Below are 26,768 nucleotides of genomic sequence, written 5' to 3'. Positions count from 1 at the left end.
GTTCTATGGCCATCCAGTAGAAATCAGAACTGAAATTCAAGTCCTGTTGAATCTTACAATACTCACAGCCCAATTTGTTGGCTTTTAGAATTTACTCATTGAATGAATGTAAGGAGCTGTACATTAAGCCAAAGGTTATCTGTCACAGTTTTAAAACTCCACAGGCAACACCATCAACTAAAAGCAACAGACAGGCCACTTGTACTTTGCTACTATAATGTTACTAGTAGCAAACTAAATATCTTATAAACCACAAAGACAAGGAAACAGATGATCAGTACCAGACATTAAAGCCAAATTCTGGAAAGTAAAATACTCAATCAGAAGACCACAAGACACAAACTCCTATAAAGGGGGGTACAAAAAAGAAAAAAAAAAAAAAAGCCTACTTGACTCACAAAGATTAGACAAATATATTCAATAATTAATTTAAAACCCAGAAAATGTCATTCAACTCTACCTATACTGATAAACTCTTGTTATTTCTGGAATGAAGGTGTAGGAAAAAAAAAAAAGACCCAAACGTAATTAAATGAAGCTCTATCCCATATGATGACGTTCTGGGCAATGACGAACTACATAAATAACAGTGACCCAGATCACTCTCTGGTTATAAAAAAAAACAAAACAAAAACAAAAACACACCATTAAACATCTTCTTTTGTGTAACATTCTATAGAATATGTAAAACTGTATTCCCAAGACCAGGATGTGGTAGCCTATTCCTATAAATAATCCCAGAAATAAGAAAGTAGAGGCAGGGGGATCCAGTGTTTGAGTCTACTCTGGGCTACACAGCAAAACTTGTCTCAAAATAACAACATAGACCTAGAGATTTTGGTGCATGACTATAATAATCCTAATACTTAGGGCCAGAAGCAGAAGGACCTAAAGTTCAAGGTCAGCATTGACTATATACAGCAAGACCCTGGCTTTAAAGACTAATAAAATGTACAACAAACAGTATTCCAGAAAAATCTTGAAATTAAAAACTACAAAATTACATATTAAATAAGACTTCTTACTGAGGAGCAACGTGGAGGGATAGTATGTCCCAAACTATGCTCCTCCACGTAAGAGTGACATCATGGTCCAAATAGCCTTCAGAAACCACCTCAAAGTTCCCCAGGCAAGCTGAAAAGAAAGAAATGCCATTTCAAGCATTCCTTCAAGTTGGCATAGCTGAGTGCTAGGGGTGGGGGCTGGAAGTGGGAAGGCAACAAGATGGGCCTATCTGTGGAGTATTTTCTTGAGTGCTAAGTGAGTGACCATAGTGCTAAGTGGAGACCATAGGCCACCATGGGAGGTACCACCCTGGGACGTTAATTCATAAAGAAGACAGCTGAGGCAAGCCAGAAGAAGTCTATAAACGGTTTCTCTATCGTCTCTGCTTAAGTTCCTTCCTTGGTTTCCCTTGGTGAAGAATGTAACCCTTAAGCTGAAATAAACATCTTCCTCAATAAGTTGGTTTTGGTCAGAATATTTCATCACAGCAACAGAATAGTAAACTTGAACAAACACCAAAAGAACCTTGGAGCATTAAGAAAACAAACAACAACAACATATGCCTAAATTGAAGACTTAAGAGGCTCAATAAGAGGCTTAACCAACCAGAACAAAGTATGAACTCAGGAGACAAGTCACATGAAACTATTAAGAGGGGAAAATGCAAAAATGAATGAAGGTATAGAAAATCTAGTCCTAAGGGGACACAATCAAGTGGAAAAATACACATTTTAAAGGAAATTAAGGAGGAAGCAGGAAAGAGAAAGCAACAAGGACCTTATTTGAAGAAATAATGGTCACAAAGCCTTCCGCATCTGAAGACTTTCAAGAAGCTCAAAGGACAAGCCAAAGATAACCACACTGTGAGACTGCCAAAAGTTGGTAAAACTTGTGAAAATTATATAACTCATTAAAATATTTAGAATAGTTTACTGTATAACATAATAAATGTTGCTTACTTTGGGGAAAGACATGACCAAAATAACAAAAATAATAGAATTTTAAGAACAAGAGCAAAAAAAAAAAAAAAAAAACTACAAAATTTAAATGGTTAAGTGTTACAAACAAACTTTCAATAGCCTATCCATACTTGAAATTTCCAAAATAGGAACTTGTCAACTTAATAGGAGACAAACAACCATGAAAAGTCCCTGCTCACATTATAGTATGACCAACACCAGTACAAGGCAAACACCTCTGCTCTCATTTTTAATCACCACTGTACCTGAGTTTCAAATTAGTGTAAAAAACAGCATGCAGATTAACAAATAGGAATAAGATCTTTTGTATATAACTTAATTATCACTCAGGTGTGGTGATTATAGAAGTATAATCATTGTTAAAACAGAACTGTACAGAAAATAAGCACATTATATTGTGTTCAGTATATTCTATAAACTTCAATATCTAGAAAAATAACAAAACAAAGATAGAAGCAAATATATATGTTCTGGTATTTTGGTAGCGTGATACTGATATTACCTTAATAAACTTTAATGGTTATTATTTACTATAACTGGAATGACTAGAGTTTCCAATTTACTTTAGCAATTTATATAATGAACTGTTACACTGCACAGCTGGTCTAGAATTTGCTATGTAGACCAGGCTGGAATTGAACTCTCTAGATCTACCTGCCTCTGCCTCCTGAGTGCACATCTTAATTTAAGGACTCTTTTGTAGGTTGGTGTCAAGGCGATACATGATTGGACAGTAGAGTGGGGTAGGGACAAAGTTTTGGTAAGGTGGGAGAGAAAGAGAAAGAAAGCTGGAGATTCAAGAAGAAACAACATGAAAATAGATGTACATGTTTCTGCATATCTCTATATGGATAAAGGTTGTTTTGAATATTTTATAAGGGATAGAATTGTACAGGATGATTTGAATTATCCTGGTGGGCAAATTATACCAATTGAATCAGAGTATTTTGGTGTGTTCTTTGCTGTGGTGGCTTAATTGAGCATAATGGCAGGCCACACAAAGCCTGCCACCAAATTGGAATCCTTGTGTGCAAGGCTTGGCAGTAATCTGCCAAGGGGAAGTGAGTGAAAACAACACATTGAGTTTGTCGTGGAACACCTGGGTCAAAAGCAGCCAGAGTGGGTGAAGCAGACCCCTGGGTGGGTCAAAGGAAGCCAGGGTCTGAGAGTACTTGGGGGCATTGTGGAGCCACTAAGATAAGATAATGATACCCCACAGTGCCAGGTGGCCCTTCTGGTGTCAGCACTAGCACAAGATAAGAGGTTACCACTTTTTATTTTTACTGCAACACATTTTAAAACTGATTATGCATTATGTAGAAAAGACAGGAAATCAAGACACATATTCAAGATTATTTCAATAAGTAGTAATGTGAATAGGCTGATAGATGACAATATGCAAAGATAAAGTATTAAAAAAAACAGAAAAAAAGAAGAAAAGGCCTGAAAGAAAAAAATGTGCTCAAATATCAGGCACTGTAATTGGTTCCTAGTGGCATCCTCTAAGTCTTTTCAAGTTCTCTACAATTGTCTCAAAGGGCAGGTGTTACAAAAGCAGCCAACACCAAAGTTTAAAACCATTTATATGTATTGGCAGTTCCTTTCAAAAATCAAAGAAAGGAACAGATAGAGGAAGATAGCCAAGAAAGAAAGAAAAACAAACCTCTAGAAACCATCTTCCTATTCTAATTAAACATAGTTTTTCTAGTAAATCATAAATCTGATTCTCAGCCCAACAGAGAACTAAAATCACCTTCAGAGAAAAACCAATGCAACTGGAACTCATTAATGTTACACAAAAGGAGATTCAGAGAGACATCACATTTTTTCTTTCACAGATGAGCAGAAACTACATTTAAATATGCCCCCACTTATTTGTGTGTGTGTGTGTGTGTGTGTAAGTCATAAAACTAGTCAGGAAACCATGACAGAGATGAGTATAGAATAAAAATCTTAATAGAGCAAAACTTAAAAGTATTGACCTATTTTACAAGAAATTAACTATATTCCCCAAACAAATGCCAAGAACAGTAATGAGAATACAAAAGTATCTATCCCTCAACAAAATAAAATTCAATGGGATAAAATAATTTCAGAAGTGTCAAATCTAAGCTGGTGGTGGCACACGCCTTTAGTCCCAGCACTCACAAAGCTGAGGTCAGCCTGGTCCACAAAGCCAGGCCTACACAGAGAAAACCTGACTCAAAAAAAAAAAAAAAAAAAAAAAAAAAAAAGAAGAAAAAGAAAAAGAAAAAAAGAAAGGAGAAAGGTAGGGAAGGAGGATGTGTGCAGGGAGGGAGGAATCTGACAAGTGCTATTGAGGAGGTGAGACAAGAGGAAATCTTATCCACTGCTAGTGGGAGTGCTAACTGATACAACCATTATAAAAATCAGTACAAAGGTTACTTTAAAAATTATAAATAGGATATATATATATACATACATATATAATGTATATATTATGCATATAAAGATTATATATATAAATATAAAACAAGTATATTAAAGATACATTTGTGGTGATTTGAGCAAGAAATGTGGCTCCCAGGCTCACAAATCTGTACACTCAGTCCTGATTGCCAGTGCCTTTAGGAGGTAGAGCCTTGCTAAAGAACATACATCAGTGGGGCAAGTGTTGAGAGTTCAGAGCTTCACCCCACTTCCAGTTTACACTCTCTGCTTCCAGTTTGCAGTTGAGGGTGTATTCATTCAGCTTCCTGTCTCAGCCACATACTGTCATGCCTCCTCAGGCATTAGGGACTCCACTTCTGGAACCCTAAGGCCAAAACCCTCTTCTTTTTTAAGTTGTCTTGATCATGGTGCTTTATCACAGCAACAGAAAAGTAACTAAGACAGAGACTGAAAGGAGGCCGTTGCTGTGAAGAACCCAATCCTGCTGGTTTCCTGGAGAAATGTGGAAGACTTTGGAAGTAACGAATGCTTAGACAGCTATTCATTCTATAGGAGTCTGGAAGCTAGGCAAGGCAGAGGGTAATTCTGGTGGTAGAAAGTCCTGCTGAGAAGTTTCAGAGGGGAAGAACATTAATAACTGGTATAGAAGCCATTTATATGGTATGTTGCCAAAGAATCTGGAAGCCTTCTGTTCTTGTCCTAAGAATTTTTCTGAAGCAAAATTAAAAACTAATTTCTTTGGAGGAGGAAATTCTAGAGAACATATGAGTAATCTGTGGCACAGTTATTACTGATAGCTCTTATGCAGATTTGCAATGAAATAAAACATGTGAGACAAAAAGAAATACATATTGAACAGTTTGGAGAGAAAAGGTGCAGTAGGAACTTTAATGTTATAGCGGAAGGTAGGTGCAGAGAAACTAACACTAAGAAGATTCACTTCTTTAAGGAGAGGCCTATTCTACACTGGAACAAAGGACAAGACCAGCTAATCTTCCAACTTGTAGAAGTAAAAGGTCTAAGAATTTTGCTCCTAGAAAGTAACAGCTTACTAAAACTTAGCCTGCTAACAACCCAAGAGGACAAGAGTTCATCCCAACACAGCAGTGCCATCCATATGACCGTAGCTTCAGAAATAAAAAAAATTTAAGAGGGAGGGAACCATGGACTCTTCCTGCCATGATTTCAGAGAGCTAAGGGCAGGAAACATGTGGGAGTCCTGGTACTCCTGAGAGGAGTCCCTAAAAGATCATTGGAAGCCATGAAACTTGCAGTGTGCTGAAAATGATGGAGCCATGAGACATCTATCTACCAAGGAGAGCTAACACACAGGGGTTAAAGCAGCCCAAGAGAGCTCCAGGTGCTACATGGGCTACACAGTGAGCCCATTTCAAAAATTCATTTTAAAAGGGATACCAAACATTTTAGCAAATACAAATTTAAATGGTCACTTACAAGAAATAAAGTCACACAAATTCTAAGATACAATGGCATTAAATTAAAAATTGATAACAAAAATCCTTATGAACCCATCAAATATTTAGAAACCAAACAACACTCTTCAACTATGGACTAAAAAGAAAAAGAAAGGAGAACTGGCAAATATTGTAAATTTAAAAAAATCAAAACAAGAGCCAGTGAGGTGCTTAGAGGGTAAAATCATTTCATGCCAAGCCTGACAAGCTTCGTTCAACTCCCAAGACCTACAATGTAGAAGAAAATAACCAACTCACAAGTTGTCCTGTGACCTCCATACCTGTTCATGCCTGTACACACACACACACACACACACACACACACACACACTGTAATTAGATTAAAAATGTAAAATATCAACAAAGTAACACTTATGAAGAATAAAGATTTTGGGCTAAAGTTTAGTGGGAGAACATGGGTTTAGCAATGTGTAAGACTTAATCCCCCTAAAATACAAAAATTAAATAAAGCAGAAAAGTACCTGAAAGGAAAAGCAGATAACTTAAGAAAATCCACAAAATTGTTGATAATACAGATCAAGGAGAAAAGGTACAAAGTATCAGCTAACATTCTAATCAATTTACAGCCAAGAAATTGGATAATCATCTGACAAGGACAAATTTCCTATTTGATCCCTCCCACCTCAAATTATACAACATATTCTGATCAGTTTCCCCTCCCCCAATTCCTTCCAGATTTTCTCCACCTACCTAACTTCACACCCATTTCCCCTCTCTCTTTAGAAAATGGGCAAACACAATTAAAATTGGGAAAAGAACTAGAAATACACAAACAACTCAGAAACACAAAAAACATAACAGCATCGTTTGTCTTGTGTTGGCCATCTATTGTTAAACGTGGAGTCTACTGTTAAATGTGGTTAAGTGCTCCCACAGTCTGAGTGAGGTTCATATGTACAACCATTACAGTGTCTGGACGAGTTTCTTACGTACCCTCTAGCTCTTAAAAATCTTTCCACCACCTCTTCAGAGATCCACAGCCCCGAGGGAAGAGGATTGCTGAAAACATCTCATTTAGGACTAAGCTCTCCAAAATCTTTCACTCTGCACATTGTCAAGTTGTGGATCTGTGTTAGTTCAGGGACAGATTTCTTGAAAGAAACAAACTGCTAAAGCTTACTCAGGAAGACACAGATAACTTGAGTAACCTTGCAAGCATTGACATGTTTGAAATATACTTTTAAAAACCACAAAAACTCATGGACAAAGGCTTTACTGGAAGATGTCTTCAAATAAATAGCTAAAGCGGAAACAACAGCAACAATATCCAAATTTTGCAAAATTATGAAGAGAAGGGACTGAGCCCAATTCATTTTATGGAACAGTATTTTTCTGATACTAAAATGAGAAAAGAACATTGAAAAAAAAAAAAAAGAAAAGGTATACCAAATACCCCTATATATGTAATCACTCAAAACAAAAATTGAGCAAATAGAATCCAATAGTGTACTGAAATACCATTACACAAATAAATGAGGTTTATCTCAAGACTTGTAAGAGTTACGCTGGGTGGGGTAGTAAACATATATAGAGAGGGGGCAATGATCAGGAATCAAAGAACAGCTTAGGCTACATACTGAAGACCAGCTTGAGCTACAGCTTGAGACCTGGCCTTGAAACAAGCAAACAAGAAAATATCCAAATAGACTATTATCCACATATAAAAAAAAAGAAAGAAAGAAACATGATAATCTCTACAGAGAAAAAAAGCACCTAAAAAACTTCCAAAACTCAAAAAAATACGAAAGCTGGGGTTAGAGAGATTACTCTGTGTGCTTGAGAGCACTGGATGCTTTCCCAGAGGCCCCAGTTTGGTTCCCAGCACCCAGCTCACAACTGTCTGTAACTTCAGCTCCAGGAAATCCTACCTCCTCTTCTTGCTTCTGTGGGAACCAGAAACACATGTAGTATGCCCAAACATGGGTGCAGGCAAGACAGTCAGTCAGTCACACACAAAAATAAACAAACAAACAAGCAAGCAAAAACAAACAAACAAAAAAAAAACTGTGTGATAAAATACATGGCAAGTTCTTCAGTGTAGAAAAGGGGGCATCACACATAACATCACACTTAATACTCAGTGCTTTTTTTCTCCTAAGATGAGGAATGAGACAGCAACCAATACTCATTGTCTACCTAATTTACCTACTGAAATTCATAGCATACTCATCAAGCAGAAGGGAGGAAAAGACAAAAATAAACCAATCTGAACCAATCTGAGATCATTCATCCTCCACTGGTTTGAGACTCATGAGACAACTTCCCACACTCTTAGAGCTGTCTGATAACACTTGCTATGCAGCTCCCAGGTCTTAAAATTATCAAGTTCTGGCCTATCAATTTTTCATTCCAATATCAAGATCAGTTGGATGGGTTCTCAGCTCTGTATTTAAACCAAATTGTAATTCTAGTATCTAAAATCCCAGAGTCTACCTTTTCTTTCTTGATTATTTTCTATTATTTGTTTGTTTGTCTGTCTGGAGATAAGGTGTCACCACTGTAGCTCTGGCTGTCCACAAAGTCACAGAGATGCACCTGCCTCTGTTTATCTCCCAAGTGCTGAAATTAAGGGCATACATACCAAAGAATTCTTGGCTTAAATGGTACTTCCAAAATATTGCCTTCCTTATATTCAAATCTTAATGCTAACTGTAAAAACACAAAAACTTCTTCTCTAACTGGCAAATTTCAAGCCACCCCAACCTGTCTTAAGAATATAAATGGTTCTAGCAAAACCCCCAAAAGTCCTGTTATATCTAGTTTGACAAAATCAAAGATTTTCAACCACTACCCTGCTGCTGAGTACCTTGAAAATGATGGGGATAACTGTCCCCACACCACTAAAAAATATTTCAGATATTCTTAAATTCAGAGTCATGTGTTTAAGAAAATGCCTTGCTGTCCATTATACCCTGAACAAAAAAGAGTTACCGAGGAAGAAACTGATAAGTCACACATAGAACCAACATTTAATTAAGATGTTAAAGACTATATTTATACCAATAATTGCAAAACCAAAAGTATCCTAAGTGTGATTATAAATGATCAGGCTGAAAGTAGGAAAAGTCCATTTGGGGATGGCTTTTCAGAAGTCAAATGGAAACTGCCTTCCATTTTCATAATACTTTTAGTGTCTGATATAAAAAGCACTTGGTCACTGAAAAGTATTTTCATATAAAGTCATATAAACCCAGTTCACAGAAATTTTAAGTAATGGCGAATCTGTTTAGAAATGTTTGCTTTCACTAATACAGAGGGCAGTCTTTATGTTTTGCACTCTTACAGAAAGTCATTAATAGAGAATGGATTATACTGAGTCTTTATGTTGGATCTTTCAAGGTTTCTACCATGGCTTTTTTCCCCTCCAGAATTCTATGATTTAGATAACTGAGCATTTTTTCTTACATTGACTGTATTAATATGTTGATTTTTGTATATTTAAAAATATTTGTTAAAATATAGACATCCAGAAGAAATAGTCTTTACAAATCAAAAGGGGGGAGTGTACATATACCACTACAGCCAGCTAGAATCTTCCTTTTCACTTAGCACGTTTCAACAGTCTGATTGTTATACTCTATTATACTCTAAGAATCTGTTGTAGCCCAGTGGTAAAAGCACTAATCTAGCATAGTTTAATCTCCAAAGTTTTGTTCATGCAAGGTATATACCATATTAAAATGTCATAACCAACTCAGTCTTTTAAGTTTTCGATTTACAAATGTCATTTAAAGAATTCAGCCTTAGTAAGACTGATTTCCAGTTCTGACTAAGCACATCCTGGATAACCAGCATTTTGATGAAGAAAATCCAATTCCAGCTCTCAAACATTTATAATCATCAGGATGGTCTGACAGGTCTTATTTCAACACTCTAATACAAACAAATTTCAGTCTCTAATTCAGCACATCTGGGATGGAGTTAGACAATGCATATCCCTAACAAGTTCTCACAAGCTAATGATGTTGGGCATTGAAGACTACACTCTGAGAAACACCTGTTTAAGAAGTACCTGCTTAGGGCAGTACAGCTCATAGACTGTGGTCCTCTATAATTGCCAAACTTTAGAGTAAACATCTGAAAACAAAGCAATTTGGAATAATTTGGTGCAACCAATACTTTAAAATGTGTGGTCTTGTATTTGTCTATTCTCTTACTTTTCTAGTGACATATATTTTTTATTTTACTTGACAAAGGTATAGCTATGCAGTGAAAGAAATTATTAAAATTAATGTTTATTAAGAAACAGTCTTCACACATCCTTAATCCCAGAACTCAGAGGGCAGAGAGAGGCAGAATGCCAACCTGGTTGGCAAATTGAGTTCCAGGACAGGTAAGAATATACTGAGAAACCCTGTCTTAAAAACACAAAAAAAAAAAAAAAAAAAAAAAAAAATCTTCAAAATAATGAGTCATATCTGAAGAATATCCACTTCTCTTGTATTTTTAAACATACACTTCCTTTGAAGGTGACATAATACACATTTCATTGATTTTGCCACCTTTGCCTGGCAGCAGTGGTCCCCACCTTTAATCCCAGCACTCAGGAGGCAGAGGCAGGTGATCTCTGAATTCCAGCCCTGCTGATCTACAAAGTAAGTTCCAGGACATCCAGGGCTACACAGAGAAACCCTGTCTCCAAAAAAAAAAAAAAAAAAAAAAAAAAGGAAACGGAAAGAAACAAACACACACACAAGTTTTAGCTTGAAATAAAGCTATTATTATTAAACTTTCTGTTCACCAAACAAATCAACTGTCCATTTGCAATAAATTCTCTTTAAACTGAAAAACAAGGTAAAGGGGATTTTTTGTCCTGAAAACAGCTGAGGTGGATTTTAAGTGACTCAGAACTGACAGGTCCACAACTTCTCTTTTTACTGTAATTACTTAGGAGGTACATGAAGGGAAAGTGGAGTAAGGGGCATTCAATGTGTTGCATTATAAGCACAGATGAAAAACTGGAAGCCATCTCAACTGTGTGGAAATGTCCTAAGCTTTACTATTTGACTGACAGATCAATGTCTGAAAAACCCATTGTAAGTTACTTTAACATTAACTTGCTCCACTTGGTAGAGTAACAAACGTCTACCCTTCATTCCTGTATCTAGCTGCTGGGTTTCTGAAACATTGTTTTGAGTCATGTATTTGTTAATGCTAGTTAAGAACATAATCTTCAACATCAACTCTACCTTAGAAAGGTGACAAAAACATCTATGGCATTTAGTCTATAATCATTTGCTCAACAGATAATGAGCAGAAGATTCAAAGCAGTAGGTAAGTAAGTTACTGACATTTAGCTGTAAAAAAATGACTTACTGACAGCCAATTTTTCTATTTATTTGTATATCTCAAATTATCTTTCATTCCTATAATACTAGGGTTGATAACTTCATACAGTATTTCAAGAACTACATTTTAAAACAACCAAAAATCAAGGTTTGGGGAAATGGCTCAGTGGGCAAGTGCTGAACAAGTGTGAAGACATAAATCTGGACCCTCTGTATCCTACATAAAGGCCAGTTGTGGTCATGTGTGCGTACTGTGCTTAAGAGAGGTAAAGAGATTGAAACAGAAGGATCATCATCCCTACTAACCTAACCAAAATATGGGGAGCTCTGTAACCAGTGAGACATCCTGAGGGTTTAAGGTGGAGATACCTGACATCTTTCTCTGTCTTCCACACAGGTTCAGGCACACTTACAGATACCCACCCCTACCCCCCCAACCCCCACCTCCCCCACAAACATCCAAGAACTGTATTACTGGGTGGTAATTTGAATAAGAATGGCCCCCATGGGCTCAAATATTTGAATATTTAGTTTATAGTTGCTAGACTGTTTAGGAAAGGTATGGCCTTGTTGGAGTTGTGTCAGTGGTGGTGGGTATTGAGGTTTCAAAAGCCCACAGTAAGTCCATTCTTTTTCACTCCTTTTCTGCCCCCAAATTGTGGATCAGATAGATGCTCTTAGCTACTGCCCTGCTCCAGTACCATGCCTGCTGCCACCATGATGGAAATAGAATAACCCTCTGAAACTGTAAACAAGCCTTAAATTAAACTTGTAACTGTTTTAAGTTGCCTTGGTCATGGTGTCTCTTTACACCAATTGAATGGTAACTAAGACTCACTGACTGCTAAAAAAAAAAAAAAAAAAAAAAAAAAAAAAAAAAGATAAAGAACATAAGGTACAGCTAAGAGCCTGCCAAATCAACAGGTGTGGTGGTTTCAAAATAACTGTCCTATAGATTTATGTCTCAATACCACCTCCACCCTCTACCCCCAGTCCTGTTGATAGAACTGTTTGGGAAGGATTAGGAGGTTAGTACCCCCTGGAATGCAACTAGTCTCCCAGTGATCTGAGATCCTGTCAAGTTGACAACCTTAACCACAATATTCTCCATTATCAATATTATGTCATATTTTTTAACCAACAAGTATCATATTATCCAAAAACCAAAATGTGTCAAAGCCTTCACAAAGTCTAAAGCAAAAACAAACAAAAAACAAACATGGAAAGTTCTGCACCCCAAAGATTCTCAAATCCTAAAGAGCACTGAAACAACCTAGGAAATCTAAAAAATAGTAGTAATAGTAGTAAAATAATAATATTTGAAAGTTCACATTTTGTTTCTCTAACCTTAGGATGGAACCTGAGGTTTAACATTTTAAATATTCTCCAAATCACCATCTCAAACTTTTGCATAGCAAGGTTTTCATTATGGTAGAACCCTGTGATGGTTTGCATATGCTCACTCAGCCCAGGGAGTAGCAGGAATAGAATCTGTGGCCTCCTTGGAGTAGGTGTGTCACTGTGAGTGTGGGCTTAATACCCTCACCCTAGGGGCTAGAGAGATGGCTCAGTGGTTAAGAACACTGACTGCTTTTCAAGAGGTCCTGAGTTCAAATCTCAGCACCACATGGTGGTTCACAACAGTCTGTAATGAGATCTGATGCCCTCTTCTGGTGTGTCTGAAGACAGCTACCCTCACCCTAGCTGTCTGGAAGTCAGTCTTCCACTTGCAGCCTTCAGATAAGATGTAGAACTCTCAGCTCCTCCTGCAGCATGCCTGCCTGTTCCATGTTACTGCCTTTATAATGGACTGTGCTGTTGTACCTGTAAGCCAACCCCAATTAAATGTTGTCTTTTATAGGACTTGCCTTGGTCATAGTGTCTGTTCACAGAGGTAAACTAAGGCAAACCTCTATGGAAAGCAGCATGACAGTGTATCTAATTCCACACTTTATATATAAAACTACCATTACCTGAAACCACTTCACTACAGGCACTTAGTTACTAAAAGTCATTGTTCTCACAGTGACTTTATTTGTTAACAGCCAAATGTCACCTAACAGGTAAATGGCTACTGTAAAACAGCTATAAAAGAAATACTATTCAGCAATAAAAAGGGATAACACTTCCTTTCAGAAGTGAGTAGACTTTAAAAACAGTTCTTACTATGTATCATAGGCAGGTCTGTAACTACAAATTTGTGGTAATCTTCCTGTCTCTGTCTCCCAAGTATTGATACTACAGGTTTGTATGGCCACACCCAGCAAGGGATGAACTACTGATAAATGTTACAATATGTATAGATCTTAAATATAATTAAATTCTGAGTAACAATAAGCTAGAGGGTTAAAAGTATATCATGTTTCATGTATACAAAACTCTAGAAAGTATTATCATTAGTCTCCAACTGCAGGAAGACTGTTGCTTATTTCAAACTAAAGGTAGAGAGCATCATCCTGACTGTGGAAATGACTTTGCAGTTATACACAAACACCAACTATCCAATTATACAACATGTACAGTACGTCGAGTATACATAATATAAGAACTTTCTCTTTTAAGTGGTAGGTTGTTGACTCTGAGGGTCATTTAGAATTTTAATTCTAAGTTATCACTAAACACATGTAGTGTAAAATAGACAGTTATGATCCCGGTGTCTGATGCCATTTATCAGAAGAGAAACCACTATCTGGACAGTAAAACTGTAGTTAATATCTATAGATATAAATTTTGTATTATAAAATATAAAATTGTAGTAGATATGTTCGCAGGTTTTGTCCCGATCTTTACATTTATGTTCCCTCCCACAGACTGAATAGTCATCAACCAAGCTGATTATTCAGTCACCTTATCGCACTCAAAGTCACAACTGATGGAACCAGACTAGAGATGTAACCTGAACTAGCCAGTCATATTCTATCTCTTAGTAACTTAGAAGAATGGATTACAGAAGCTTTGAGGTGGCCACATTTGGTCAAGAAGATATCCAAGATCCTCTGTAGAGAATTAAAAGAAAACACTATTTGAGTCCTAGTGTTTGAGAAGCATAGGTAAGCTATCACTATTAATAGGCAGAGATAGAATTCAACAACCCAAGGGAATCGATGCACCTAGCACAATTATATAATTTAGTAATGTTGTAGAGTATGAAATTAACATATAGAAACCAATAGCTTGGGCCAAAGAGAATGATCAGTGGTAACAAGAGCACTTGTTACTCCAGGGGCTGGTTCAGAACACCTACATCAGGTAGCTCATGACTGTCTGGAACTGTCATTCCAGGAAATGCCCTTTTCTGGTTTCTAAGGGCACCAGGCTACTCATATGTATACATTTCTAGAAGGGAATATTAAAATGGCATTTACAATAAAAACCACATAAAACTCCTATAAATTCAACAAAAAACAAAAACAAAAAATCATTAAGAAAAGCATTCCTCAAAAAATAAAGAGATGTCAGCAAATGAGAGAATACATAAATGTATCAATGCTCTGTAAGTTGATTTACCAATGTATGGTGAATCCTAACAAAAATACCAACATTATTTTCAGAATTTTTGGCAAAATAATTATAAAGCTCACATGAAAAAAAATGCAACAGTATCTAGGAAATCTCTAAGAAAGTGCAGTGAGAGGAGGCAGTGAATAGCTTTAAAAGATGAAGTAACTGATAGAACATAATGATGAAATTACAGTTAACAATTAAGGCGGTATACGTTCTCCTCAATGGAGCCATTAGAAGTTAGGCATAAGAGAGAAGAGCTGGCATACAACTCTAACCCCATCTCCAAGAGGCTGATACATGGGCAGTACAAAAACCCCATCTCAAGACATTCAAAAGGCCCAATACCTAAGAAACTTCGGAGAAAAGATAACTATCTTTTCTTTGAACAAGTGGATGTCCATTTGGATGAGAGAAGCTCGTTATAATTTTAGGGGTTTGGGATGTGACTCAATGGTAGAGAACTAGGTCTAGCATAAACAAAACGTGGCTTTGACAGTACAAATAAACAACATATACTAGAAGAAATCATAGAAATTCCATAATAAAGATGAAGTAATTAATAACCAAAGGGAGAGACCTTTTAATTTCAGTTACATAACAGAAATATTTTTATTAAGAACTGAACTTACTGCATGTCAATATTTTGTCAAAATATAACTTGTTGATAGTAATCTTTGACCACCACCTAGCTACTCCAGTGCCACAGTTTAATGAACATGAGTTCATAATAAATATGAACATTTTAGTTTTTTTTTTTTAAGTACCACTACTCATCCCAAGCTCAGGTTAGAGCAATAATCCAACTACAAGCTGTCTTGTTTCTACATCATCTGTGTCCTAGACTTCAGCGACAAGACCACACAGACTCAACCAAAGAGATTCATTTCTCAGATTTTTTTCAATCTAATAGAAATAGGTAAAAACCAAAATAGTGTCTGCTCATATTCATTTTTAGGACAGTTAAACCACCCAATTAAATACTTAAGCTGATTTCATTGGTGGTGCATTCCTCACTACCCATCCTAATGTTCTGGGTTCCTGAATGAAAAACACATAACACAGCCTTTATATTTTGGTGTGCCTAAAACAACTCACTGGTTCAGCCACTTCCTAACCTCTACATGGTTAATCCACCTTCCTCCAACATTCCCAAGTTATGACTTACTAAATTCTATATTCCACCTTTCTTGCCCTGAAACTAGTCGGGGAGCCCTTTGGGGCTGAAATCCCCAGCTCCTACATGGTGGCTATGCTTTCTGTCAGCACCTTCTCAGGTGTGGTGTCTTAGTTTTTAATTGAGTACTACTACAGGATACTTATACAGAAAAGGGGGAAAGACAGCAAGCAGTACATTCACCCCAAAAGATAAGGACTTCTAAAGGTAGCTGAGATTTAGGGATCTATGTTTCATTTCCATATTTTTCTGGCATCTTTTCACATGTTTAATAATGTTATGATAGAGAAGTAGTATAGGATGCACAAACCTAATCTGGAAATCCAAAAGGATGCCACAAGTGGAAAACTCCATACCTATAGTACACAATGTGGACGTTAATAAAAGTGATATGTCATCATAGACAAAATAAATGTTATAAAACAATATGATCAATTCAACAGAACAGGGCATTTAAGAAGACTCAAGAGTGTAGAGGAATTTTAATCCAGCAACATGGCTACTCTGGCTGGAATACAGATGAACTTTTAATCCCAGGAGACAGAGGTAAGCAGATCTGAGTTTAAGGACAGACTGGTACAGAGCAAGTTCCAGGTATAGAAAAGCTTAGGTGAAGGTGGGGTGTATACACATTTAATCCCAGCACTCAGGAGTCAGTTGAGAGGCAATGCAGTGAAGTTGAATGTGGCAGTTTTGGTTCATAGAGTTGTTTTTTTCATAGAGTGACAGTTTTATGGACAGGTTGCAGAGAGAACACGCTGACAAGAGTGAAAACAGAATGAGCCAGAGAATGAGAAATAGCCAGAAGACGAGGATAGATTGCTAGTTAGTTTAAGGCCATGCAGAGAAATTCAGTCAGAAGTCGAGAGAAGCTAGTTTGAATCAGTAAGTTTGGAGAGGAGTTTGAGCCAAAACAGCTGAGTTTAACCAGCCAGCCAGAGTTCATAAAGAACTAGAAAACAGTGAGTTTATTCAGCAGTAAGTCTTAGAGATGACAATTACAGCTAGTGAATAAAAGATACACAAAAGGAACAGGCAGCAATATATAATGGTCACCTAAAATAAGCCAACTCCTATCACTGTAAGGAATGGGAAAATGTTTAATGCTTCCATACCAAGATCTAGAACAATATAAAAGCCCACTTTCACTGACTTTATTCAACACAAAACTAGCTGTCCTCCCCAGACTAATCAACCAGGAACAAGAAGTAAAGAGCATCTACACTGTCACTTCACAAATGCCATGATCTTATACACTGGAAAACCAAAAAGACTAGAATGTATCAAAATTGCAGAATACAAAATCAACAAAGCAAAATGGATAGCATAGCAATATGCCAATCAATTCCTAAGTGACAAAAACAGTGCTATCTACAACAGCTATGAAAAGGGTAGGGAGCACAGAACTAAATGTCTAGGACTAAATACGTAATGGAAAATCTCTCCAGTAAAAACCAGAAAACACTGACAAGGAAACTATAGAGAATAAAGAAACAGACTATTCTGTAGTGTGTGTGTGAGTGTGTGTGTGTGTGTGTGAGTGTGTGTGTGTGTGTGTGTGTGTGTGTGTGTGTGTGTGTGTGTGTGTGAATGAAGCTGTTAAGATGACTCAATAGTTACCACATACTGCTCTTGCGGAATCCCTGAGTTTGGTTTCCAGAACTCATGTTGGGTGGCTCCAGGAGATACAATAAATCTTCTGGCCTTTTGGGGCACCTCTATACATATGGCATATATAGACACATGCACATGAATAAAAGGGAAAAGGGGTGGGGGTAGAGGAAGGGAGGGAAGAAGAAAGACTGTACCAGATCTCAAAATTGGGTCCCTAAACAAATGACAATCTTCATTGTCAACTTGACTGGATTTAGCATCACTATGAAAACATATCTGTGAATCTACACATTTTCAGAAAGGTTTGAGTAGAGAAGTTCCCACCCTGAATGTGGGCTGCACTATCCCAGGAAAAAAAGGAGAACCATAGTTGAATACTAGCATTCCTCTGTGCTTCCTGGCTACAGTCACAATGGAGCCTACCACCTCACACTCCTGTCTGTTGTCTTTGCTACCACAGAGAACTGTAACTCTCCTTAAATCATGAATCAAAAATGAACCCTTCTCTTCATAGGTTATTTTTGTAAATTATTTTGTCACAACAGGAAGAAAAGTAACTGATACACTTGGAAATATCTTTAAAATGAAAATTCTTAAGCTCCATACAAAACCTACTGATTGAGATACTGGAACTGTAATCCCAAAAGTCTGTTTGAATAAACCTTCCAAATAATATAACACATGTTAACGTTTGAGAATTACTGAACTAAACTATTACACTACTCTGGAGACCCTGACAAGTCCTGCTAAGTGGCTAAGCTATCTCACATGGCTTACCTATAAGTACTATACATGAACAATCCTATTCTCAGTCTTTAGAGAAATCAGTCACTGTCCTTTATTGTAAAGTAACAATCACTGTATCCCCTACATAACAGGCAAGCAGCAATGTTTCTTATGACGTCTTTTCATAAATCCTTTATCCCAGAAATCATAGATCCCCAAAATATTCACAGAAAATTGAAGGATCCACAGAATAGCTGAGAAAGTAATAATCTTTTAATTCCCCTAACCTCAAGCAAATTTAACATTTCCTTTAGTGTTACCTATGTAGTCAATAGTAGTAAGAAGTGGTACTAGCAATACTAACAGAAATCATAAACCTTTCCACGTCATGTTACGATGTTACTTGTCAAAATATTGTTTATATCCATCATGACTTCAAATTTAACATAATCAGATCCAACTCTGCACCCTGCTTTAAAGTTATCATTTAAACTATTTTCCAATATAACTTTTCTCTGATTCCCCCCCCCCCATGTAGCCCTTGATCTGTAGACCAGGCTAGCCTTGAACTGAGAGATCCACCTGCCTCTGCCTCCTAAGTGCTGAAATTAAAGACACGAGCACCTCTGTGGATTTTCTCTGGTTTTGCATATTAAGGTATTATCAGACTGCCAAAAGAATTCATAACCAAAAAAGCTGAGAATCCCTCAATAAAGGTTCTCATATCAAGTGTTACAGCCTCCATTTGGAAACCGATAGAGGAATCATTTCCTAATTATCCAAACTGGAATGCTACCAGATATTAATGAGCAGGAGGCAGATGTAAACATTTCTCATTTTGCAATAGATTTACAGATTAAATTGCTAATTTTGTTCCAGCTAAAATATTACAAGAATAAAACATGTGGCATGGCTACATTCACCAATTACCTTGTTTTCTAAATGTGTTAACCCTGAAGCTCACTGGTATGTATGACTGTCTTCGTCCACTCTTCTTGTGTATACCAACTCCTGAAGAGGCTGTCATCATACAAATCTATTTTCTCTCAAGACTATGCATCTAACCAATCTTTAAAATAAAAATCAACTCAGAAAAACAAATACAATAGTAATCTATTAACTTAAAACCCAATTACTGCTTTAAAAGTAGCTAAAAGTTTTGTTCTTTTTTGCCAGTAATTTTAACTTTTAATTTAAGTCAGTTTGACTGTTAATTACTCTGCCACAAAACAGAAAAGAGAAAAATATACATATGAACTTGCTAGTGCATTGAAACTAATGCTTTTAAAACTAAAAATATTTTCAACTAGCAAGATACAGAAAAAAATAGGAAATTATGAAAGAATGTTTTGGGGATACTTCATATCTTATTGTTTCCATTCCTTTACTCTGTATCACTGAAAAGTGTTTGTCGATAATAGTTGTTATCAAATGGCATATAAGGCAGATTCAAGTCTTGCCAAAAACAAGCTCTGTAATTTTAGAACTATGCTTTGAGGCTGATGAGATAGTTCAGTAGTTAAGAGCACCTGCAACTCTTAAAGATGGCCTGGGATTCAGTTTCTAGCACCCTCATGGCAGGTCACCAAAATTTGTAACTCCAGGTAGAGAGGATCAGACACTCTCTTCTGATCTGTGGGGGCACCAGGCATGTACCCAGTTTACTTAAATACATGCAAGTGAAGCATTCAAACACATTTAATAAAAATAAATAAGTCTTAGCAAAAAAGACCTTTTGAGATGGCTATTACTTCAATTGTCCATGGGAAGAGGCAAAGATCAACGTTATTTTGTCCAATTAACAGTACTATTAACTACCACTTGTGAGATTTTTGGTCAACCGAAAGCTCTACACCCTTTGCCAAGGAGGACAGAGGTGAGAAGATGCACTGACAAGTAAAATCGACAGACTGACTCTCACAATACAGCCATCTGAGGCCAACACTATACTCACTGAAGGGAAAAAGAGACCTAAGAAATAGATAACTAAAGAACATGCTGCTGAGGAAAATCTGGAAATGACTACCATATACTTGCATAATACTAACTCCACAAAGAACAGTCCTGAATGGTGAAGTAGGCAAATTGGAAGTTGTATTTGTTCCATTTAATAGAGTACAGGCAAGGCAAATAATCAAAGACTAACTTTAAAATAAGTCTAATAATTGTAAGAGACCTCCTGCCATCTATATTAGCTTCCTTAGTGACTTAATTCCTATAGGCCACTCCTATTCTGCTGGCCCTACACTCATCATCCTTTCACTTCCACTCAACTGGGACACATGCAGTCATGCAATCAAACTTAACCACGTAACTCTGAGCACAGCTAATGCCAGTACTATAAACCTCTCATCATTTAAAGTAAAAGGGGCATAAGTTCCTGCTCCATCGCCTGCTTGTGTTAAGTATTAAATTAAACAAACACAGTAACTTTCTTATGCCCATTAGTCTAGTTGGGACAATATATACTCATTTTCTCCTTTCATATACAACATCCACACTCATACAGTTTACACACAAGAAAGCTGACTAAAACAGTTAATAGTGATGAGTAATAGCAGTAAGATAGCACAAGAAAAATCAAAGCTAACCAAACAGCCAGAATATATAGACTAGACTGCTCTATCCCTGAACAAAAAAGGTATCAGATAGTAGATAAACATAATCAACTCTCATATAAAAAGTACTCCATGTCAAAACAAGGAGTGGCTGCGAGAACAGCAGAGTTCAGTCTTGAAAGGAGCATCCTAATACCCTGTGCCACATTTGTTCTCTTCATCTAGTTAGGTCTGGGCTGGTAGACAGAATGGAAACTCGCTAAGCAAGTCATTTTTACAGGCAAAAGTCATCTAAAGGTCAGTCTAATTCTATTTCAGAAATGAGGAAATTAAGGGCCAAGAAGGCTAAACAAGTTCTTTGAAGCCACAGAAACTTATACAATTCTGCAAAGTATGAAGGATTTGCTTTCTTTAAACACATTTTGGAGATTTCTTTCATTCTAATCTCATTAAAACCCTTTCAAATTCATGGTTTGCAAAACAAAGTACATGAATTCACTACAGTTCAAAACATGGACTTTAACAAATTAATCTACCCAGCTGTTCCATACACAAAGCAGTAACTGTCTGGTCGACTTCCTGCCTAGGAGTAGATCACCTCTGTAACTACCAGGTTTTAAAGACAGAAGCTTCACACAAATCTCATGGAAATCACATTTCACATCCCAAGAATCTGAAATTTTTAAACTGAGAGAAATTTAGCAGTGATAAAAATCGTAGGGCTAGTGAAATAGCTAAGGAGGTAAAGGTCCTTGCTGCTAAACCTAACAACCTTGAGTTCAACTCGAAGGACTCATAGTCTCAAAAACTGTCCTCTGAACTCCACACATGCCAGATTTTGCATGCATATGCATACACACACACACACACACACACACACACACACATACACACTAAATAATTGCAATTTTTAATTAAAAGATAAAAATACCTGGTATTTAAAGAATGCTTACTTCATGCCAGTTTAACTTTTCTAAATACACAACAATTCATCCTTCAACAAATTTTTGAATCTTATAAATACTGGCATGTCTAAGAATGCAATACACACACACACACACACACACACACACAAATTCACCCCCCCTCAATAAAATCATTTACTGAAAAGGGGGGGGAGGTAGGGAGAAAAAGAGAGAAGGGAGCAGACAGACCTAGGGAGGGAGAGGGCCTGAACTAGGAACATGTACATTCAGCCAATATTGTTCAGTGCTTCTTAAAGATAATTAGTGATATTGATCTCACTTGCTACTAAAAGGCCTATCACTTGCCATGGTTCCTGGACTTGTCTCTGAAAAAATTCTCAGAGCTCCTTAAAAGATTAGTTTTCTGCTGCTTGAAACCAGCAAAATCATCTTAAATGTAAAATATAAGTTAGAGTCTCATTTTCAGAGCCTGAAACAAATGATAAATATATACCACAGATAAAACATTCCTTTACATTTAAAAGAAATGTGTATATAAAAGAAATTCAGATTCTTCAATGATACCTGAAGTCACTAATTTAATAGATGAAGCAATACAAAGATAAGACTCAGAGTCCTGAAGTCAGATATAGGACCTCAGTTCAATTTCTGACTCTACTGTATTTAGTTTCAGATAGGTCATGTTAGACAAGTTAAAGTGCCATTTTTGCCCTCTAGAAATGAGATATTCACACTTATATATCCTATTGCTATAATGAACTCTAACCCCTTTGTTAAACTTAACAATGACATGGTACATGCTCAACATACTCTGGATGTTATATAACATAACCTGAGACTCAGCTAAGGTAGGGAGTTTCATCAATAAAGGCCACCTAATGATCAGAACTAGAAAAACTGACTCCAGACCCACATCTGGAAACTCTTTCTTCCAGACTACTCTATCATGTCCTGGGCCTAACACTCAAAGCCACCTAGAATCTGGTAGTTTTTTCAATGTTTTGTTCAAGTTAATCTTCACCCCATTTTTTAATCACTTACTGAATTTATACTATATTTTAAACAGCATTGAAGATAGAAGCATTCGGATAGGAAATGCTAGAAAAGAAAGTTTTTAAAAAGTGTCTGCATATGCAAAAAAGAAAAAGCTAAAATAAAATAAAATTAGGACAGAGTGCCACTGTCTCCTTCTGGAGTTTGGATCAGTAGGAGAAGGTTATGAATGAATGAATAAGGAATCTTGAAGAACCTTCCTTTTGTCTATGTAACATTCAGACTTTGCTTTAAATACCTTACGCTCAAATATTTGAACCAACATATAATGTACAACCAAGCTTGAAAGCTCAAAATTGGGGGGAAGCAAGATGGCAGCTGGGTAAAGACACTTGCTATACAAGCTTGGTGCCCTGTGTTTGACCCCCAGATCCTATATAAAGGTAGAAAAGGAACTGATGAAGCCAGGTGGTGGTGGCAGAGGCAGGAGGAGTTCTGAGTTCAAGGCCTGCCTGATCTACAAAGCAAGCTCCAGGACAGTCTGGGCTACAGAGAACCCTTCTGGAAACACAAACTAACCAAAAAGAGAACTGACACAATGAAGCTATCACCACTTACAGGAGAACCCTGGCATGTGTGCATGAGTTCACACAATGTAAAGTTTTAAAAGAAATTCTTTTTCTACAGGAAACCTACCTATACATCAGAAAGTTTTCTCTCATGCCTCGAAACTACACTGCAATTTTACTTTTTCTGACATATCCTGATGTCTGCCATGGTACCTTAAGGCCCTAGTTCTTGCTAACTTTCCACGTACTGTACATAATCTTTGCCTTAAATAACTAATTTTAAGCTTCATGAAATCAAGATATATATTTTCTTGAAAAACTAAGAATACTTCTGCACACTGGCTTATACATAACTTTGATATCCAATGCATCTTAATAATATCCCACTATCTCATTTAAGTAACATAACACTTGTCATGTTTTTACAATATGAATTTATAAAACTGTAATTTATATTCTATCAGAAATCATGGAAAACATCAGTGTTTAAGTTAATTCTGAAAAGATATTAAGACTCAATATATTTCACTCAAAAATATCACTTAAAATGCAAATGAGAGGAATCAACAAATGGTAATGGGAAAAATTACAAATTCAAGTTGGTCCTGTGTTCTTTGAAAGTAAACTAAAAGGTGTACTGGGCACAGCTACAATTGCATGGGGAGTGCATGCAGGAAGACAGTGAGTCTAAGGCCAGTCTGGCTACAAAGAAGAATTCTTATCTAAAAAAACAAACCACTGACCATGCATATATGTAGGTACATGTATGTATGCATATATGTGTATGTGTGAATGCTAAATCATATGATTCATGTAGACTTTGGTTTGTGTTTAAATGAAGATCTCTTGCACAGAAATCTATTCATAGTTATAATCGTTAATTAACGCAGGACAAAGAAATAGTATTTCAGCCATAGCTATGTGTTAAAAACCAAAAAAAAAAAAAAAAAAAAAAAAAATCCAACCTGAGTATCAAGAGGCCTGTACTTATAACTCACAAAATTCGATTATATCATTTACATAAAATTATGAGCACAGTATCTTAGATCTAAATATTCAACAAACAGGAGATAGTAAAAACAGTAACTACCACTCTACAATATTCATGAAGAAATGACAGATTGACCACAGAATTTTCAACTGACAGACCTTGAACAAAAGAGAGCAAACATAGGAAGGAGAAGAAAACAATGTAAAGACACATATCCAAAAGAAATGGCTAAGAGAAAGATGTGATCAGCAAAGACAGTACCATGCTACCAAACGCAGTTTCTAGATCACCTATCAAGAGACTGTCAGAAGGTAACTCAAAATCAAGTCAATAGCCTCATAAGCAAACTTCTCAAACACAATCTAGCTCTATCTAAATCTTAGATATAAAACCTTTTTCTTAAGGTTTATAAAGAGACCCTATTTTATATTCTACTGAAAATGTTAAGTCAGGTAGTCAAACACCAAAGAGAAATGTGATTAAGTCAAAGCACCAACACAATGAGGTCAGAATTCGAGCAGCCAATCAAAGGCTTAAAGGCATTTCCTGCAATATTAATAGTCAAAAAAGAAAACCAATCACAGAAACCTCCAGCTTTCTTTTGACAGTCACAGAAGCAAGGGAACCAATCCACACACACCCGTGGTTGACAATAAGGCGGGACTGAAGGTTCATTGAAGAAATTCTTCAGGGTGCAGTTACTATGAACTTCACACATAAGTAACAACACTCCTGAGTCGTAAACACTATCAAATCAGAGGAAACTCAGTCTTGGGTATAATTTAACCCCTGGGAAGAAGGAAACAGCATTTTGCCAAAAATTTAACTTCTAGTCAAAAATGCAACTGTCATCGCGGACGCTCTGAGTCCTCAAGTTGTAAACAGCCATCTCGCAAGCAGCTTCCCCGGACGCTGCACGGGAAGCGCGGGCCTGGAGGCTAGTTTCAAGCACTCGGGCTCCCTCCTAACTCTGCGCTACCGAGGAGGGCCAGCCCAGCAGGCAAAGCCCGCGTGCGGTTCCGGGACTCGCTAACGCAGAGTCTGGGCCGGGGGTCGCTGCCCGGCTGCAGGGTTGCATCGCCTACTCCCGCGGCACCTCCTCCGATGGGCAGCGCAAACCATCACCCTACTAGCAGGAAGATGCCGTGTTTTGAAAGAGCTTCACTTTTCCTAAATCGTTTTAAAGGCAATTTCATGCACACACGGATTTTTAAAGGTAACGAAAATATCGCCTAATCAAAGGACTCCTCTCAACCAATTAACCCCGCTCCCGGGGAGATGTCTACAAGGTAAACAGAGGCCGTACGCCAAGAGCGGCCGGCGCATCCCTGCGCCATTCCCGGTCGTTGCTTACGGCAGGGTCCCCTTACGGCAGCGTAAGCGGCGCCGAGAGCTAATCACAACACTGGGACGCAACAACATGGCGGCCGCGGGCGGGCGCTGCGCCGGCCGACAGGTTTACGCTACTCCGCCGGCGTAGGGTCCGGAGCGCGCAGTGGCAGCGGCGCCCTCCAGCGAGCGTAGAGCGCTCTGTGAATGGCGAGGCCCGGCTGACAAAGGGGAGGGGGAGGAGGGAAGAGGGGGGGGTAATAAACACTCGAGTCCCTACCGATTCCTCTTCCTTCTCCATCCCGGTGGGCATCTGGGGCACGGCCCGGTTGATGGAGACGCAGTCGTTGAGATCAGGCATGTCCTTGCCGCGGTAGATGGGCAGCGGTTTGGCGGCGTCCAGCGCCCGCGCTCGGAAGGAGAGTTTACTCATTGTCTCCCCGCCTTACAGGAACAGCCCGGGCGGCGGCGGCGGGGCGGGCGGGGAGGGGGAGAGCACTCCCGCCGCCTCCTCCACCTCCTTCCTCAGTGCAGCACGGCCGGCCCGCTCCTCCTCCTCCTCCGCACTGCCCCCGGCCCCAGCATGGGCGCCCACCCCGCCCAAAAACAGCCCCCCGCCGCCCGCGGCCGCTTCCACACTCTAGATCCGCCGCTCGCCCGCCCGATCCGCTCCCTGCGCCATGGCCAACATGGCGGACATTACCACAGCGGCGGTGAGCGATCCCGGCAGCCCGCGCGAGAGCGCGCCCCCGCCGCGGGGACGCGCGTCGCCCTCTCCCTCCCTCCCTCCTTCCTTTCCCTCCCCTGCCTGCCCACCCACTCTCTCTCCGCGGCGCGGCGCGGCCAGCCAGCCGGCGAGAGCGAGCCGAGTCCCGGGGCTCCTCGGCCGGCCGCTCGGCAGGCAGGCGGGGCGGCAGGTGCCAGGTGCGCTCGGCCCCGGCTCCGGGCCCGACTCCTGAGCCTCCGCCGCCGACTCGCTCGGCGCACCGGGCTCCCTCGGGAAGGCTGGGCGCACCGGATCGCCCGCCTCAGGGGGCAGGAGGCCGGCCACCCCGGGGCCACCGGCCGCCACTCCAGCCTGCCCTTAGGCAGCTCTGCTCTCCCGGGCGCCTGCTGGCCGATTTCGCGCCTCGGGTTTGCGCATCCCCGGGGAGGTACGATAAGTCCGCTGCGTCTGCCCACGCCGAGAGGCACAGCCCTGCT

General features: G+C 38.6%; 1 protein-coding gene across 1 annotated transcript in view; it reads right to left on the bottom strand.

Moving 5' to 3' along the window:
• The window catches only part of EPC2 (enhancer of polycomb homolog 2), a 93,756-nt gene extending 67,601 nt beyond the window's left edge, over positions 1-26,155 (bottom strand). The window contains exon 1 of the mRNA XM_080927324.1: positions 25,846-26,155. Coding sequence (XP_080783450.1) covers positions 25,846-25,998 — 153 coding nt within the window. The 5' untranslated portion in view covers positions 25,999-26,155. The remainder of the gene's footprint in view (positions 1-25,845) is intronic.
• Between the last annotated feature and the right edge of the window lie 613 nt (positions 26,156-26,768).

The sequence above is a fragment of the Micromys minutus genome (assembly GCF_963924665.1).
Source record: "Micromys minutus genome assembly, chromosome: 13".
In the NCBI taxonomy this organism is placed as follows: Eukaryota; Metazoa; Chordata; class Mammalia; order Rodentia; family Muridae; genus Micromys; species Micromys minutus.
The sequence above is the reverse complement of the archived record's forward strand: the minus strand, read 5'-3'. Positions and strand labels throughout refer to the sequence as shown.